At 52.6% G+C, this 15,010-nt stretch overlaps 2 protein-coding genes across 2 annotated transcripts; one reads left to right on the top strand and one right to left on the bottom strand.

Moving 5' to 3' along the window:
• The first annotated feature begins 1,207 nt into the window (after positions 1 to 1,207).
• FRAT1 (frequently rearranged in advanced T-cell lymphomas 1) lies at positions 1,208 to 2,353 on the top strand. The gene has a single exon (XM_012654480.1). It carries the CDS (start codon positions 1,388 to 1,390, stop codon positions 2,222 to 2,224), a length of 837 nt encoding a protein of 278 aa, XP_012509934.1. The 5' UTR covers positions 1,208 to 1,387; the 3' UTR covers positions 2,225 to 2,353.
• A 9,362-nt stretch (positions 2,354 to 11,715) lies between these two features.
• FRAT2 (frequently rearranged in advanced T-cell lymphomas 2) lies at positions 11,716 to 13,871 on the bottom strand. Its single transcript, XM_012654477.1, has one exon. It carries the CDS (start codon positions 13,834 to 13,836, stop codon positions 13,153 to 13,155), a length of 684 nt encoding a protein of 227 aa, XP_012509931.1. The 5' UTR covers positions 13,837 to 13,871; the 3' UTR covers positions 11,716 to 13,152.
• Between the last annotated feature and the right edge of the window lie 1,139 nt (positions 13,872 to 15,010).

Genomic DNA, 15,010 nt, shown 5'->3' with positions numbered 1-15,010 from the left:
CAAGACCCTGTTTTCTACTTATTTGGGTCTCCCTAATGCCTTTCTCATAGTCCAAACTCCTAGGTGGCTGCTGTGTTTCTGTGTGAGTGCTTTGGTGGCTAATTTTTAAAACAACTTTATTGATGTATAATTTGCATATCATAAAATTCACTCATTTTAAGTGTACATTCAATGATTTTTAGTAAATTTACTGAGTTGTGCAACCACCACCACAATCAAGTTTTAGAATATTTCCAACACCCTGATAATATCCCTCCCCTGGTTGGCTTTTAAAGGCTGGACCACCAAAGTCGACCTACAGCTGTAGTGTTTGGAAGTTGGGCCTGAGGGATTTGGGATTTTGAATAAAGATCTAAAGGCTTCAGGCAACATGCCACTACAGAAACATTTTCTGACCCTCTGCCTTGTAAAAAATGAAGTCTTAGTTAACTATTAAGTCAGCCATAATATCTTGAAGGATTAAGATGGACCATATCTCATTTGCAGCCCACTAGCTCATTATTTTCCTCTCCTGCTACCCTCTCAGCGCGGATCCTCCCCTAGTGGGCTGGGGCATTCCTTAAAACACTTTCTAGGCACAGCCCCTCTCAAGACTAGCAACCTCCTCCTCTCCAGCAATGCTAACCTCAGTCCAAGCTCCCACACGCCCAGCCTCCGGATCAGGAAACGTTATTCTGTGGCCTTCCTTTGCCATTTCCAAATCCACCACCTTCATCGCACGACAGGGTCCTCTTCTTCCTTTCGATCCCTGCTGGCCTCATTCCCCTAAATCTCCATACAGATCCCTGTCCAGCCTGACCCCTCTCCTTTCCAGGCTCGCCGGACGCCCGCACCTCGGACCTCAAAAGAGCAAATGCTAAAAACCGAGTTGTCGCACGAAGAGAAGGGGTGTGTGTGGGGGTGGGTGTGTGTGTGTCAGTGTATGTGCTTGTGTGTGGAAGAAACCAACAGAGTCAACGCCGGTGTGCATCTTCTGGAAATGCCAATCACGCCCGGCTGAGGGAGCCAGGATCCGCTCCCCAGTGCGCCCACAGAGACGACACCCCGAGTTCTGCGGGTCGGAGGCAGCAAGGCTTCACCTTGAACCCCAGCCTTGAGGGCGCCCCGCCCCCCCCCACGACACAGCACCCCCCGCCCAGGCGCGGTGGTAGGGCCCGGCGCGACGTCACCCATTGTTTACAAATCAACCCGAGCCGGCAGGATTCCGGCTCCCGCGACTGAGGCGCGCGGCACGAGTGCCTGGCGGGCTCCGGCTTCCGCGTCTGCCCGGCCCCGGCCTCAGCCCCAGCCCCAGCCCCGCACCCGGCTCTGTCGCGGCCCGCCGAATCCGCGGGCAGCCGAGCAGCCAGCGACGCCCGCAGTGCTCCGGGTGCCGGCGCGGGGGGCCATGCCGTGCCGGAGGGAGGAGGAAGAGGAAGCCGGCGAGGAAGCGGAGGGGGAGGAAGAGGAGGAGGACAGCTTCCTCCTGCTGGAGCAGTCGGTGACGCTGGGGAGCTCGGGCGAGGTGGACCAGCTGGTGGCCCAGATCGGCGAGACGCTGCAGCTGGACGCGGCGCAGGACAGTCCGGCTTCGCCGTGCGCACCCCCGGGGGCACCGCTGCGGCCCCCGCAGCCCCTGGAAGCGGTGCCGGCGGACAAGGCCCGGGCCCCGGCGGTGCCGCTGCTGCCGCCGCCCGCGTCGGCCAAGGCTGTGGGCCCGGCGCCCCCAGGGGCTCTACGCTGCGCCCTTGGGGACCGCGGGCGCGTGCGGGGCCGGGCTGCGCCCTACTGCGTGGCCGAGCTCGCCGCAGGCCCCACCGCCCTGTCCCCACTTCCCCTTCAGCCGGGCCATGGTGGGCCTCCCGGAGCTGGCAAGCGGGGAGCCTCACAGCCGCTGTCAGGTCCGTGCCGGCGAGGATGGCTCCGGGGCGCTGCAGCGTCCCGCCGCCTGCAACAGCGACGCGGGTCCCAACCCGAAACCCACACAAGCGACGACGACCCGCACCGACTCCTGCAGCAGCTCGTGCTCTCAGGAAACCTCATCAAGGAGGCCGTGCGGAGGCTTCATTCGCGACGGCTGCAGCTACATGCAAAACTTCCCCAACGCCCGTTCCTAGGGCCTCTCTCGGCCCCAGTGCATGAACCCCCTTCGCCCCGCAGCCCTCGCGCGGCCTGCAGTGACCCTGGCGCTTCCGAGAGGGCGCAGCTCAGAACTGGCGATGGCGTTCTCGTCCCTGGCAGCTAACACGCCCGGGGTGGCCACAGCGCCAGCCTCTGACTGGAGGGCAAGGGGTTCCCGGAGGGCTGCAGTCCTGCTCAGGCTGGTGGAGAACTCTTTCTTTGGGAAGCGGGAGAAATAAGCTAATGAAGAGGAGGAACTGAAAAATCGAGAATGTTTTCGCGGGGAACTGAGGTCGAGGGCCCCAATCTATTTGAAATACAGGACTTGACTGGCCCTATTTAAGGCAGAATTTGCAGAGCGCACCCCAACCTCACAGTCAGTAAGGACTCTTTATTTGGCGTCACCCGACTTGGCCGCAGAGCGTGCAGTTCCGCGCAGCTTCTCAGACCACAGGGGCCGGCGACCATGTGGCCACAGTCCACTCTTCTCAGAATCACCGTGCGCCGTAACCACGGAGCATGATCCCAGTTACTTTACCTTTTCAGGGCCAGTTCCTGATCCACTTTGGGGGCGGGGAACATGAGTAGACGATAATTTCAGGGAGTACCCCAATCTGCCAGACTTCAAAATTCATGACACTTTTTAAAAAGCCCATCTTGTGTCTTTTGGGGTGCTGGTTCTTAATATAAAACATGCGGTACCATGAAAGGACCCTCTTGGGATTGAATAGGAGTAACCTCTGCCCTCTCTTTGCAACTGTCTGTCTTTTTCAGAGTGGCGGGGGAAGGCTGTACGCCAAGGGTGGGGAGGTGGGGGGCGGGGTGTTGAATGGTGGAAGGGTAGAATGAGGCGCGGAGTGAACCCTCTGGTCTCTCAAGTGTATTTTCACAGCCGGTTCGCCCGTCCTCGGGTTCAAGGTCACTGTTTCCTGAGCGCGCACAGGGTTGAGGGGTTCAAGAAGAGCAGAGTAGCTGGGTTCTGCCTGTACTCGGAGAAGAGCGCGGTGTTTTGCCAAGTGCTGGAGTCTCCCGAGGACACGCGTGCGCCGCTACCACCACGGGTGTGGGGAGGCAAGGACGTGCTGAGCTGCCTGCGGGCGACCACTGTCCCTGGCCACTCTCCCAGCTTTCACGGAAACTGTCCTGAGACGTGGCCCTAGGTCCCTCGTCTCCCCAACTCGGCTCTTCTGTCCTGCTCAAGTGGGTGGCGCTGGTGATCCTGGGTGCCTGGGCTGGGGGCTAGGGAGACCCCACGTGACAGACACTCCAGGGACACACAGCCTTGCATAGCAGTTTATAATGGGCTCTCCGGGGCCATTTGCAATAACAGCTGCAATTCCCTGGATAGAGGGAGTTGATTTCCTCCTTTTGCCCCTCCCCCAGCCATGCCAGCTCGCCTTTGTAAGTGAAGGAAACCGAGTAGAAAATGTGACCCTCCAAATGGAGAAGCTGCAGGCTTTGCCATTGTGAACCGTGGTGAAGTGCTTGAAACATACTGTTCACTCACTCTAAGGCACTAAGACCATTCTGTTGTTTTAGTTTTATAGTCAGTGGCCTGCTCATCATCCAGATGTGGCTATTGACATATCTACACTTCGCACCGGAGTGTGTGGAATTATGGCTATCCTGATTATAGGATTTTAACTTAACTGAAATTCCTGTTTTGAATAAATGTGTTGTGTTTTTTGTTTGGTTTTATTTTATACTTGGCATCAGCGGGAAAGACGTACAGAACACATTTCTCTGATCTCCATAAACATTAAAACACTTGAAATCCCTGTCAGCCTGGCTTGCGGATGGTAATTAGAGCGCCTTTGTGTCTGAGCAGCTCACTAGTTAGACAAGGTCTGTGCAGCTGGGTGTGTATTGGTGCTGGCATGAAATTAAATGAAAGTGAGGTCAGGTTTTGGACCAATCCCATTCGCTAAAACCTCAGAGCCTTTGGATTACGAGTCAGTGATGGAGATGTGTTATGAGCTGCCTCTATTAGCAAGGGCCATCAGATCAGCCAGGCCATGCGGCCTGAGAGGCTTATCACTTTGTTTTCTTTCTAGCATGGCCATTAAGTGGACTTGTTCCATAAGGTGGCCCTTAAGGCTGGGGCAGCTCTTGGTTAGGGGGCTGCTCAGGTTGCAAGCCTGGTCGTGGGGGAGCTGGCTAGGAGCTTACTAAAGGACTCCACTCTGTTTGCCTCTGGCACACTTGCTACCATTCTGTCCCTAAGCAGTGACATAACAGCCCATCTCTATGCATCCAGTTCTGACTTACTTCCATCTGTTCCCTTAAGGAAGGAACTAGACGGGGTGACAGGGTATCCAGGGTTTAAATCCACTTATTAAGTGGGGAGGAAACCTTGGACCAGTTGCTTAACCTCTGTGGGCTTCAGTTTCCTCATCTGTACAGCAGGGACAAGGAGATAAAGGGAACGTGGTGACTGGCACGCACCAGACATGAATAGCATCTGGTCCCTACCCCTTCCTTCCCAGAACTGCCCCTCAGCAGCCAAGTGACTGGGTCCTCAGTTTCTCATAAAACAAGAGCATGCCATGATCCCAAAACTGCTTTCTGGAGTCAGTGCTCTATGACTTTGAGTCCTGATTTTCTAACTCCTTGTTTTGACCTAATGCCCATTCTCTCTCAAATGCACACACCCCACCAATGGTCTCTGAGGAGTACCCCTAGAACACCAAGCCTGCCATTTCCCACAAGTGCCCAGAAAGGGTTGTGGGGGCCTCAATGTAGTGTTGCCCAGCAAGGGAAGGGAGATTATGGAGGCTCCCATACAAACCCAGGAAGAAGGGCCTCCAGCAGTGCAGTGGGCACCACCTCTCAGCGACAAGCGTGGCATGCGAGTAGCCCTGAGGTCCTCGGTCCCAATTCTTAGTTGAGGGGGATCTACCAAAGGTCAAAGGGTTAGAAGCAGTCCAGGGCTGTCTCTGCACTCCCACACTGGCCAGGATTCGACGCCATCAAACCGACTGCTGGCTCCTTGTAATAAGCGTGACTGGTTAAAGCCAGACTCAACCTCAGGGCTCACGCAGTACAACCCCTCCTAAAAAAGGAAAACAGGAGAAAACAACTGTTTCTAAGTATGAGGCACTTTAAATGCACTATAGCCCTATAACCGTTCATCTTTTTAAAAAAATCCTGCCAAGTTTCACTATTCACCCCAAAATCCTTTTTTTGGAGTAAGTCGAGATTGACATAAATGATTTTTTAAAAGTTTTTAGACCATTTTATAGTTATAAAAATAGCCCAGGGAAGTGGGCATGGCAGAGTGACCTACCAAAGTCATTTATGAAGTCAGAGGCTTAGCAGAGTCTAGAACCCAAGTCTCCAGGCTCCCAAGTCAGACCTCTTTTCAATAGCTCAATACCATCACACATGGTCCAGTACTGCTCGCTGCACAACTGCACACACACATTGTAATGTGAATGACACCCCTGCAGTTCCCTAAATTGGTGGCCCTACCATTGGACCTCTGGAAAACTGTGCTCTATGTTCCTAGGCTGAGCTGGGGAATGCCAGGTACGCCGTAACAATTTCCTTACAGAATGTTCAGCATCCTATGAAAGACAGCTGGCCACAGAAAATGGCCTGGGTGAGGTAAGAGAACAAGCTATAAACTGAATGAAAAAATAATAATAAACATGTAAATTGGCAAATAAGTGATTTGGGGAAAAGACTGCCACACCTTTCGGAGAACTCCAGAGTCTGCCACCCCAAGATTTCATTCCAAATTAGGCATACATGCTACAATATTTGGATTCAATTTTTACCCTTTTTCACTCTTTCTTTTTCCAGCTCAGAAGCAGAAACATGGAGCGAAGATCAGACACCACTTTCCTATCCAGCAAAGTCTGTGTCGAACCCTGTGATCCCTTCCTTCCAATCAGGAAAGAGTTACCTTGGCAACCAAATTACTAACTCACTCAATTAGCCCCCCTCTCTTCCACCAATGCTCAGTAATCACAGAACGTCAGCCCCCGGAGAGCTCAGCTTTCAGCAGTCTGGTGCTACCGCCTCCTTCAGAGATGGAAGCCTAGAGAGGTTTCCACTCGGAGGTGTACTCCATTTGAACACTGTGAAAGCTGGTGCAGGCAAAGAGGCAAAAACTGTCCCATGTGGTGCTTCCTCCGCGTTTTCCATCATAACTAAAGGGAGACCAAATAGCCTGTCCCTAACAGTGTTACCCAGAAGACATAATAAATAAAAGCAGGGGCTCTACATGCAGCCCTCCATTGCTAGCTGTGTGATTTGGGACAGGGTCAGTAAACTCAATACTCTCAATTAACTTATCTGCAAAATGGGGATAAGACTAGCTTTTACCTTAAAGGATAGTGTGACGATTAAATTAGATATTGTATAGAAAACAAGTAGCAAATAAACAAAACAAAACATCATTCCTGGAAGCCACTGCATTAAGGCCACTATTTGACTCTTTTGTAGAAAGCCCTGCCTGTGGCCAGATGCTATGGCTCATGCCTGTAATCCCAGCATTTTGGGAGGCCGAGGTGGGAGGATTGCTTGAGGCCAGGAGTTTGAGACCAACCTGGGCAACATAGCAAGGCCCCTATCTCTACAAAAAATTTTAAAAATTAGGCACAGTAGTGCACACCTGTAGCCCCAGCTACTTGGGAGGCTGAGGCAGGAGGATCGCTGGAACCCAGGAGTTGGAGGCTGCAGTGAGCTATCATAATGCCACTGCTCTCCAGCCTGGGCAACAGAGCAAGACCCTGTCTCAAGAAAACAAAACACTGCCTCTTACTGACTTCTTCGATCTGTTTCTTTTTTTCTTTTTTTGAGGCAGGGTCTCACTATGTTGCCCTTGCTGGCCTCAAGTGATCCTCCCACCTCAGCCTCCTGAGCTGGGATTACAGGCATGAGCCACCACACCTGGCAATCCGTTTCTTAAAAGGCACAAACCTGTTTCTTCTGAAAGGCAGACCAGTTTCTTGCTCATGCATCCCTGTTACGTAGGTAAGTGGTAGGGAAGTGTAGAGGGAGACAATATCAGCCTGGAAGAGGTGTAATTAGAAAAGGGTAGAGGTCACCTTTGAGCCAAGCCTGGAAAACAGCTCAGGGTTGGAACCGGTGCAATAGGAGCAGCAGGAATATTACAAAGGGGAGGGGTGGCAGTGAGGACAGCCTGGAGCCACAGCTCTTACTTAACCCTCCCATTTCCATTTAGAAAACCCATCCCCTTCTAATTCAAATTCGGTGCCCAGCTGAAGTTCTGCTCACAGCCCTGTCCATAATCTGTACTAAGAAGATCATGCAGTTTCTTCGCAGGAAGGGACCTTCGAGTTCATTTTGTTCTCATTCTTGCTTTTTATTTACTGTCATTGCGTTATCTCAGGGGCTCATATGTGAATGTCTTCTCTTCCCTGAGAGATTATATATTCTTTGATGGCAGACAAATGACAAGATGAAGAGGATGTTTTAGGCAGATTGTCAGGCCACACGGCATGGGGAATGGACTAGGGCGGAGAGGAAACATTCATTTATGGTCAGCCAGATCAGCTGGGTGGCTGTTACAGCTCCCAGGCACCCGGTGATAAGGGCCTAGGCGGGAAGAGAGAGGAAAAGACGAAAGACATTTTGAAAAGAAAACCCATAGGCCTCAGTGCAATATCGTGTAGCCATAAAAATGTGGGCTCTGGAGCCAGACTGCCTGGCTCCTTCCTTTAGACTCTTTCCTGTGACATTGGGCAGGTTACTTCACCTCTCTACCCCCGTGGTCCTCATCTCCAGAGTCCAATAATAATAAAAGTCCCCAGCTCATAGGGTTGTTGTGAGGATTAACTGAGCTAATGCTAATAAAAATGCTTTGGCCACTGTCTGAAACATAGCTGCATGCAGTAACAATGCCTGGGTATTGGCATTTAGTAAATATTTGCAGAGTAAACGAGGAGCCTAAGGGAGGGGGGTGCTTGGGACATAGATGATCAAAGGTGGTACCTACAAGTCTAAAGAAGATGGGAAAGGAGGGACAACAGCAAAAAGGGAGAACGGGACCAAGTGGCGGACTCCCTCAACCAGGAGACCTGTGACAGGTGAATGGGAATGCAGGATATGAAAGGAAGATGCTATAAAGGACGAGGCTTCTGAAGGAGGTGGGAGGGCATGGGGTGCCCAGGCCCGGCAGATTTGAAGGGCTAGGGCTCTGGGGGACTGTAGGTGTGGATGTCCCACGTGACAGCACCCTGTGTCCCAAACTGTCCTACCACAGTGTGGTCTGAGACCTGACAGATTGGCTGTTAAAACAACCTTGTGTAATGCTTCACGCCTGGGATGGCTGGGTATGTTTCTGGTTTCGTGTGAATGAATTCATAGAATGAAAACTAAAACTGACATCAAGGAGTATATTAACTGCTCGCCCTTATCACTGGTTAACTGACTCACAGGAAGTAAAATCACAGCCCCCCACTGATAGGCTGTCCAGGCAGTTTGTTTGACTTATTGATTTGGGTGGGTTAAAAAAAGCACAAGCTGGTTATCATCCTGTTACCTTTGCCCTGCCTTTTGCCCATTTCTTTAACTGTCTACATTAGATTCCACAGCCTAACATTGACAAGAAATGGTTTCCTAGGTTTTCCTGAAAATCTTCCCCAGACACTAAAGTCACAAGCCCCTTTCTGCAGATGCACCATAAATAGTATTAATACTTTTCTTCAGCTGCGTTAAGGGGGCAGGAACTTAGTGCAGGTGTTCACCACACTACTTAATGGTGCTGATAAAGAGAAGGGGAATTAACTTCATGGTTCAAAATAGACAATGAAAGTCATTAAACAAGCTCTGATCCCATATACCCGGGACCTCTGTGGATTGACTACAGAGGATGTACATAGAGATGTTATTAAATAATAATATAGATCTAGCCACGTTTGTATGTGAGTGCGTGCACATGCGTGGACTCACAAATATTCCACCACCCCTAGAGTTCACCCTACAGCCTTCTTCGGCTCCTCTCCGTCCTCTTACTTTCTGTCTGCTCCTTTTGTGTATTCTTCTTCCTCCCAGAGGTTTGATGAGTTGGGTTTTTGCAGAGTGCTTAGGACAGAGCCTGGCACATGGTAAGTGCCACTCTGAGTACATTAGCTAGTGTTGTTATTACTACTCAACTGCCAGGATCTCCCAGGCTCCTTCCACCTCTCTTAGCTTTAACTGCCAAATCTTTATCTTCAGCGCTGATCCCTTTCCAGCTGCTAGTCATTTACGAGCCATCAGCTGACCCTATTACTTTCCATGTGAAACTCCTAACCAAATCTCCAAACCATACCAACACCTCCTCCCCCGACACACACACAACCTGTTTCTCCTGGCCACTTCCCTATTGCTCTGGTCCTTCTGGGCTTGACACTTGCAGAATGTTATAGGAAAACCTAGGCATTGGCTCCTTCAGAAGATGGAGTTGTGTTAACTTTCCCTTGCTCACAACCCCGGTTCTGTGCCCATCCATTGCAGGAGGCTAGGGATATCCAAGCCAAAATCATTCCTGGGCTGAGTACTAGGAATGGGCTATTCCAAGCGGCAACATCTTGGAAATGGCCATTGCTTCCTAGACACAGAGACACCTCCCCAGACCCAGGGCTGGGACTAGGCTCTCTACAGGCTTGCCAATGGTTGAGGCGGTAGCAGGGGCTGGGGCACGTGAGAAAGCGCATGTGGGTAGGCTCAGACAGGAAGCAAGAGGAGCAACATAAGAGCCTTGAGTTCAGATCCTGCTCTACGACCAATAATGCCTACCTCTCACCATTGTAAACATCTTGAAAAGGTGCCTTCCACAGTGGCAGTCCTTAACAGGGCTCGGTTTCCTTTCCCTCTACCTTGCTTCTTGGGTCCTGCAGATCTTTTCTCCTTGTCTGCAGTCACCGTTCTAAGTTCGTTCCTGACTGCTGTTCTAACCATGTTGCAGACCCGCAGGTTATCTGGAGACCTCTCTGTCTTGGCCCTATGCCCTCATTTTACTGAGAACCCAAGGTTCTAAAGGAGGCAGCCATATACCATTTATCTGTGCCTCTCTTAGTCTGCTTCATCCAGAACCCCCAGCATCTTGCACATACATGGCTGTTGCACAAAAAAATTTGAGAATGGTGATGCTACTGTGTTGAGGTATTAGTGGGTCAAGGTTTGTGGAATGCTGTTAAGAACTTTTAATAAACCTAGAATGGGAAAAAAATGGTGTCTACAAAGTCTCATGTAGGTGGCACATTATAGCCCAAAGACTTCATCAAGGAAAGCAGGAGATCTTAGAGTCAGACTGCCCAAGTTGAAATCCCAGCTCCACCACCTAAAAGGTGATGGCTTCAGGCCAGGCGCGGTGGCTCACGCCTGTAATCCTAGCTCTCCGGGAGGCCAAGGTGGGCGGATTGTTTGAGCTCAGGAATTCGAAACCAGCCTGAGCAAGAGCGAGACCCCGTCTCTACTAAAAATAGAAAGAAATTAATCAGACAACTAAAAATATATAGAAAAAATTAGCCGGGCATGGTGGCGCATGCCTGTAGTCCCAGCTACTTGGGAGGCTGAGGCAGGAGGATCGCTTGAGCCCAGGAGTTTGAGGTTGCTGTGAGCTAAGCTGACGACGCCACGGCACTCTAGCCCGGGCAACACAGTGAGACTCTGTCTCAAAAAAAAAAAAAAAAAAGATGATGGCTTCAGGCAAATCACTTAACTTCCTGGGCCTCAGTATCCTTATCTATAAAATGGAAAAATAGTGCCTACCTCATGGTACATAAAGCCATGTGGTAGTGCCAAGAATTAGTAGCTACCATTTTTTGAGGACTTGAGTCTCAGGTCCTCATTTAACCATCCCAACTACCGTTACTAAGTATTACTGTTTTATAAATGAGAGAAGGGAAAAGCTCAGGGCAGTGACTTGCCCGCCATGACACAGCTGGTGAGCAGCAGGGCTGAGTCAACCCTGAGTCACCGAGCACTCGGGAGTGTGCTGGCCAGGCAGGGGAGGAAGGGTGCTGAGCAGAAGTCCCCAGGGGGCTAGTTAGCAGAGCTGGGCTGTACCATGGTTTCCCTGAAAAGGGCAAGGCAGGAAGTAGGAAGAGGTTCCGCAAGGGCTCTGGGCCTGGGGAAGACTGGGCTGAGGATAAGGGACTGCTTCAGTTAAATTTAAGCCCTGCTTGCTCAAACCAAGCTATTTTACAACTACCAAATAAATTGCTATAAAACCCTGTTTTTCTTTCCCTACACCATAGCTCAAGACTGGATCAGTCTCAAAGGAGAAAACAGTTTGGCTTTGCCTATGCCCTCCCCATTCTGCAGAAAAAATCCAAATGAAAACCCATTTCCCTCCAGACACAGCACCTCTTTGCCCTCCAGTACAGAAAGCGGCTCTGGATTCTGTTTTCTTTCCACAATGGGAGTGGAAACCCATCCAGCATCTTCTAAAAACCTGGACTTAATTTTCTGATCTTGTGGAACATCGACCCAAAAGCATTCAGATACTGCGGCTCAACTAGGATTCTGTGCCCAGGGGAGCTGGCCCCAGCCATCTGCCCAGATCCTCTGTTACCCCCAAGTGCACTCTTCATTATTAAGGGTAACCTCCACGAGTTTTTCTTCCCCTCCCTCACCTTCCACCAAAAAGCCAAACCATGCTCCAAAACAAAAACCAAATTTATTCAGCAGACATTTTAATAAAGAAATCCTATAAATCAGGACCATCACGATTTCAGACACTCCGTTGCGAAGTGTACGTCAACAGCTAACATCTGGAGGATGAACAAGCCATTGAATCTTTAAAAAATTGGTTTAGCTACCTTAATGTCTGGGGGGTGGCACCTTACTAAAGTGCCGTCAAGTTTCACAAGGGTAAAGCCAGCGGTTTCTCCTCTGGGAGAATCACATTTTAAAGACAGTTTCAGTGGCTCACAAAGAAAAGCTGGCACCGCAGGAGAAAAACTGTGCAGGTGAGGACCCACAGAGGCTCAGGCCCACAGTTCCAGGGAGGGCCAGAACAGACCAGAAAAATGTCCAGGGTCTCTCATCCATCCCTACAGACACCAGAAAGGGCGGAATAAGAAAGGCTGACTAGGAGGACAGGGAGAGACTCAAGAGAGATTGTTTATGACCGTTTCTGAGAAAGCTCCTGACATGGCCAAGAGTGGCTCTGCAGCAGAAGGAGCAGTTCTGGAAAGAGGAAAACACAGAAAAAGCAAATAACTCTCTCCACACGTCCCTCTGCGTGTCCCCGGGAGACTCCAAGCTGTAGCGAAGCACAAACAGGGCAAGAGAATAAACATCCAGGGTGAGTTATTCTCTTGGAGCAAGAGAATAAACACCCAGGGTGAGTTAGCTCTCCCAGGAACCCCCAAATCCTTCCACCTACAGCAAACCATAACCTTGAACCACAGGTGGCAAGGTCAAGTCATTTGAAAGTCCACAGTCAAATCCAACTCTTCCACCTCCAACATTCTCCACCTCCCTCCAGTCCCCTAACCAGAGTTCACATCTCCCACCTTCACCAGCCCCCCATCAGGTGGGAGAAAGGGGGTGATGCCAACCCACCCACAGCCAAGCTTTTGCATTCTTCTTGCCCCCCGGAATTTCTTTGCCCAGCAACTGTAGCACCACGTTCACCAAGTTCCTCCACCGGAAAACAAGAAGCAAATGTATGTGTGTCGTTAGTTTTCAAGTATTGTTATAAAGCTCTCGCGACTCCCACCCCGTCGAGCCCCATCTTCTAACAATCCAAGCTCACGACGCCCCCAAGAGCTAAGTCAGGTACAAGTCGATGCAAGTAGCTAGCTGCCACAGTTCTCCCACTTTATCCCAGGTCCTTGGCCCCGATGGCGGGGGAAATTCTCACGCAGCACAGGCGCGCCCTGGCTCAAGCATTTCTTCACGCTTAAGTTTTCTCCGACAGCCTCACCGGGGTCGGTAACTTCTCAGCTTTAGATCTCTCTCCACGCGCCTCCCCGCAGCCTAGGTGGTCGCTCCCAGGATAGCGACGGCGGCTTCAGCTCAGGGGTGGTGGGAACAGGACAATGCTGGGTCTGCGCAGCGGCCTCCTGTTCCTCCTCCAGCGGGTTCCGGTCAAAGGAAGGCGCCTGAGGGCTCCAAGGCAACGGGGTCCGGTCCGCTGTGGCCTCCCCCAGACCCAGGGGCGCCCACGGGGCCAGTGGCTGTAACCGCGGCGACGGCTCGTTGGAGCCTCCGCACGGCCTCCTTGATGAGGTTTCCCGAAAGCACGAGCTGCTGCAGGAGTCGGTGAGGGTCGTCGTCGCGTGCCCCGGCTTGGGTCCATCGTCGCTGCTGCAGGCGCCGGGAGGCGACGGCGCCCCGGAGCCACCCTCGCCGGCACGGCCCGGGCAGTGCGGTGGGGCCTGCGTCGAGCTCGGCCACGCAGTAGGGCGCAGCCCGGCCCCGCACGCGCCCGCGGTCCCCAAGGGCGCAGCGTAGAGCCCCTGGGGGCGCCGGGCCCACAGCCTCGGCCGACGCGGGCGGCAGCAGCAGCGGCACCGCCGGGGCCCGGGCCTTGTCCGCCGGCACCGCCGCCGGGGGCCGCAGCGGTGCTCCCGGGGGCGCGCACGGGGAGGCCGGGCTGTCCTGCGCGGCGTCCAGCTGCAGCGTCTCGCCGATCTGGGCCACCAGCCGGTCCACCTCGCCCGAGCTCCCCAGCGTCACCGACTGCTCCAGCAGGAGGAAGCTGTCCTCCTCCTCTTCCTCCCCCTCCGCTTCCTCGCCGGCTTCCTCTTCCTCCTCCCTCCGGCACGGCATGGCCCCCCGCGCCGGCACCTGGAGCACTGCGGGCGTCGCTGGCTGCTCGGCTGCCCGCGGATTCGGCGGGCCGCGACAGAGCCGGGTGCGGGGCTGGGGCTGGGGCTGAGGCCGGGGCCGGGCAGACGCGGAAGCCGGAGCCCGCCAGGCACTCGTGCCGCGCGCCTCAGTCGCGGGAGCCGGAATCCTGCCGGCTCGGGTTGATTTGTAAACAATGGGTGACGTCGCGCCGGGCCCTACCACCGCGCCCGGGCGGGGGCGACGCGCGAGAAGACACCGGGGCGCGGGGCGTCGCGGGCAGCACAGGGTCACGGACGGAGTCTTCTCATATCTGTGTCCGTTATCCGCCTCTGCGGGGATCCCGGGCTTGGGGACAGCTGTCGTACTGCCCGGCCCGACCAGCAGTTCGAGAAAATGAAGACTCTGAGGTGGCCTGGGTTGGTTTCTCCCACTCACGGACACACCCACCCACACACCCGACCCCTCCTCCCCAGACGCGTCCTCCCTCCCCACGTGTCGACCGCGCTCCGCCCGCCCTGCTCCTCCCCCGCGCGCCCGCTGTCGCCCGGACCTGGGCATGGGGGGAGGGGCGGGCCGGCTGGCCGGGCGGGCTTCGCTGAGTTGGGGGCGGGGAAAGGAGGAGGGAATTCCGGGGGAAGAGGGGACACTTTAAAGGAGGGTAGGTTCGGTGTGAGGCGGGGTCCCCGAGGCTTTCTCCTTCCCTGATCCCCGTCTTCAAGCCCCCAGGACTCACTACCGCAAGGCTAAAGAATTGATTTTGTCCTTTTTTTTTTTTTTTTTTAAGGTTCAGTTAGAAATATAGGGGATGAAAAAAATCTCCCTTAATCATAGAATTCAAACGTGGTTCACATTTAAATATTTTTCCTTTCCAGTCTTTTTTGTATAAAAGTATATTATACAAACAGCCACGCATAAAACGTCATAAACTTTCCAGTTTGCCTCACATCATAACGGTTTCTTGTGTTATTGCATGCAGTTTGAAGACATTTTAATGATCACATGTTTAATGATGACATCAAGTGCCTGTTCGGTAAATTATTAATTCCTTTAACGTTTGCTTAATTTCGCCGTTGTAAATAAGTGGGTGACTAACAGTTTGGTGCATAAATAAACCTTTAACATATTGATGATTCTTTCCTTCCAGCATATTCCC

Source organism: Propithecus coquereli, unplaced genomic scaffold (genome assembly GCF_000956105.1).
Source record: "Propithecus coquereli isolate 6110/MARCELLA unplaced genomic scaffold, Pcoq_1.0 Scaffold440, whole genome shotgun sequence".
NCBI lineage: Eukaryota > Metazoa > Chordata > Mammalia > Primates > Indriidae > Propithecus > Propithecus coquereli.
Note: the sequence above shows the minus strand (reverse complement) of the source record. Positions and strands in the feature narration are given on the sequence as shown.

Coding starts and splice junctions, on each gene's coding strand:
- FRAT1 (XM_012654480.1), top strand. CDS start 1,388: ATGCCGTGCCGGAGGGAGGAGGAAGAGGAAGCCGGCGAGGAAGCGGAG.
- FRAT2 (XM_012654477.1), bottom strand. CDS start 13,836: ATGCCGTGCCGGAGGGAGGAGGAAGAGGAAGCCGGCGAGGAAGCGGAG.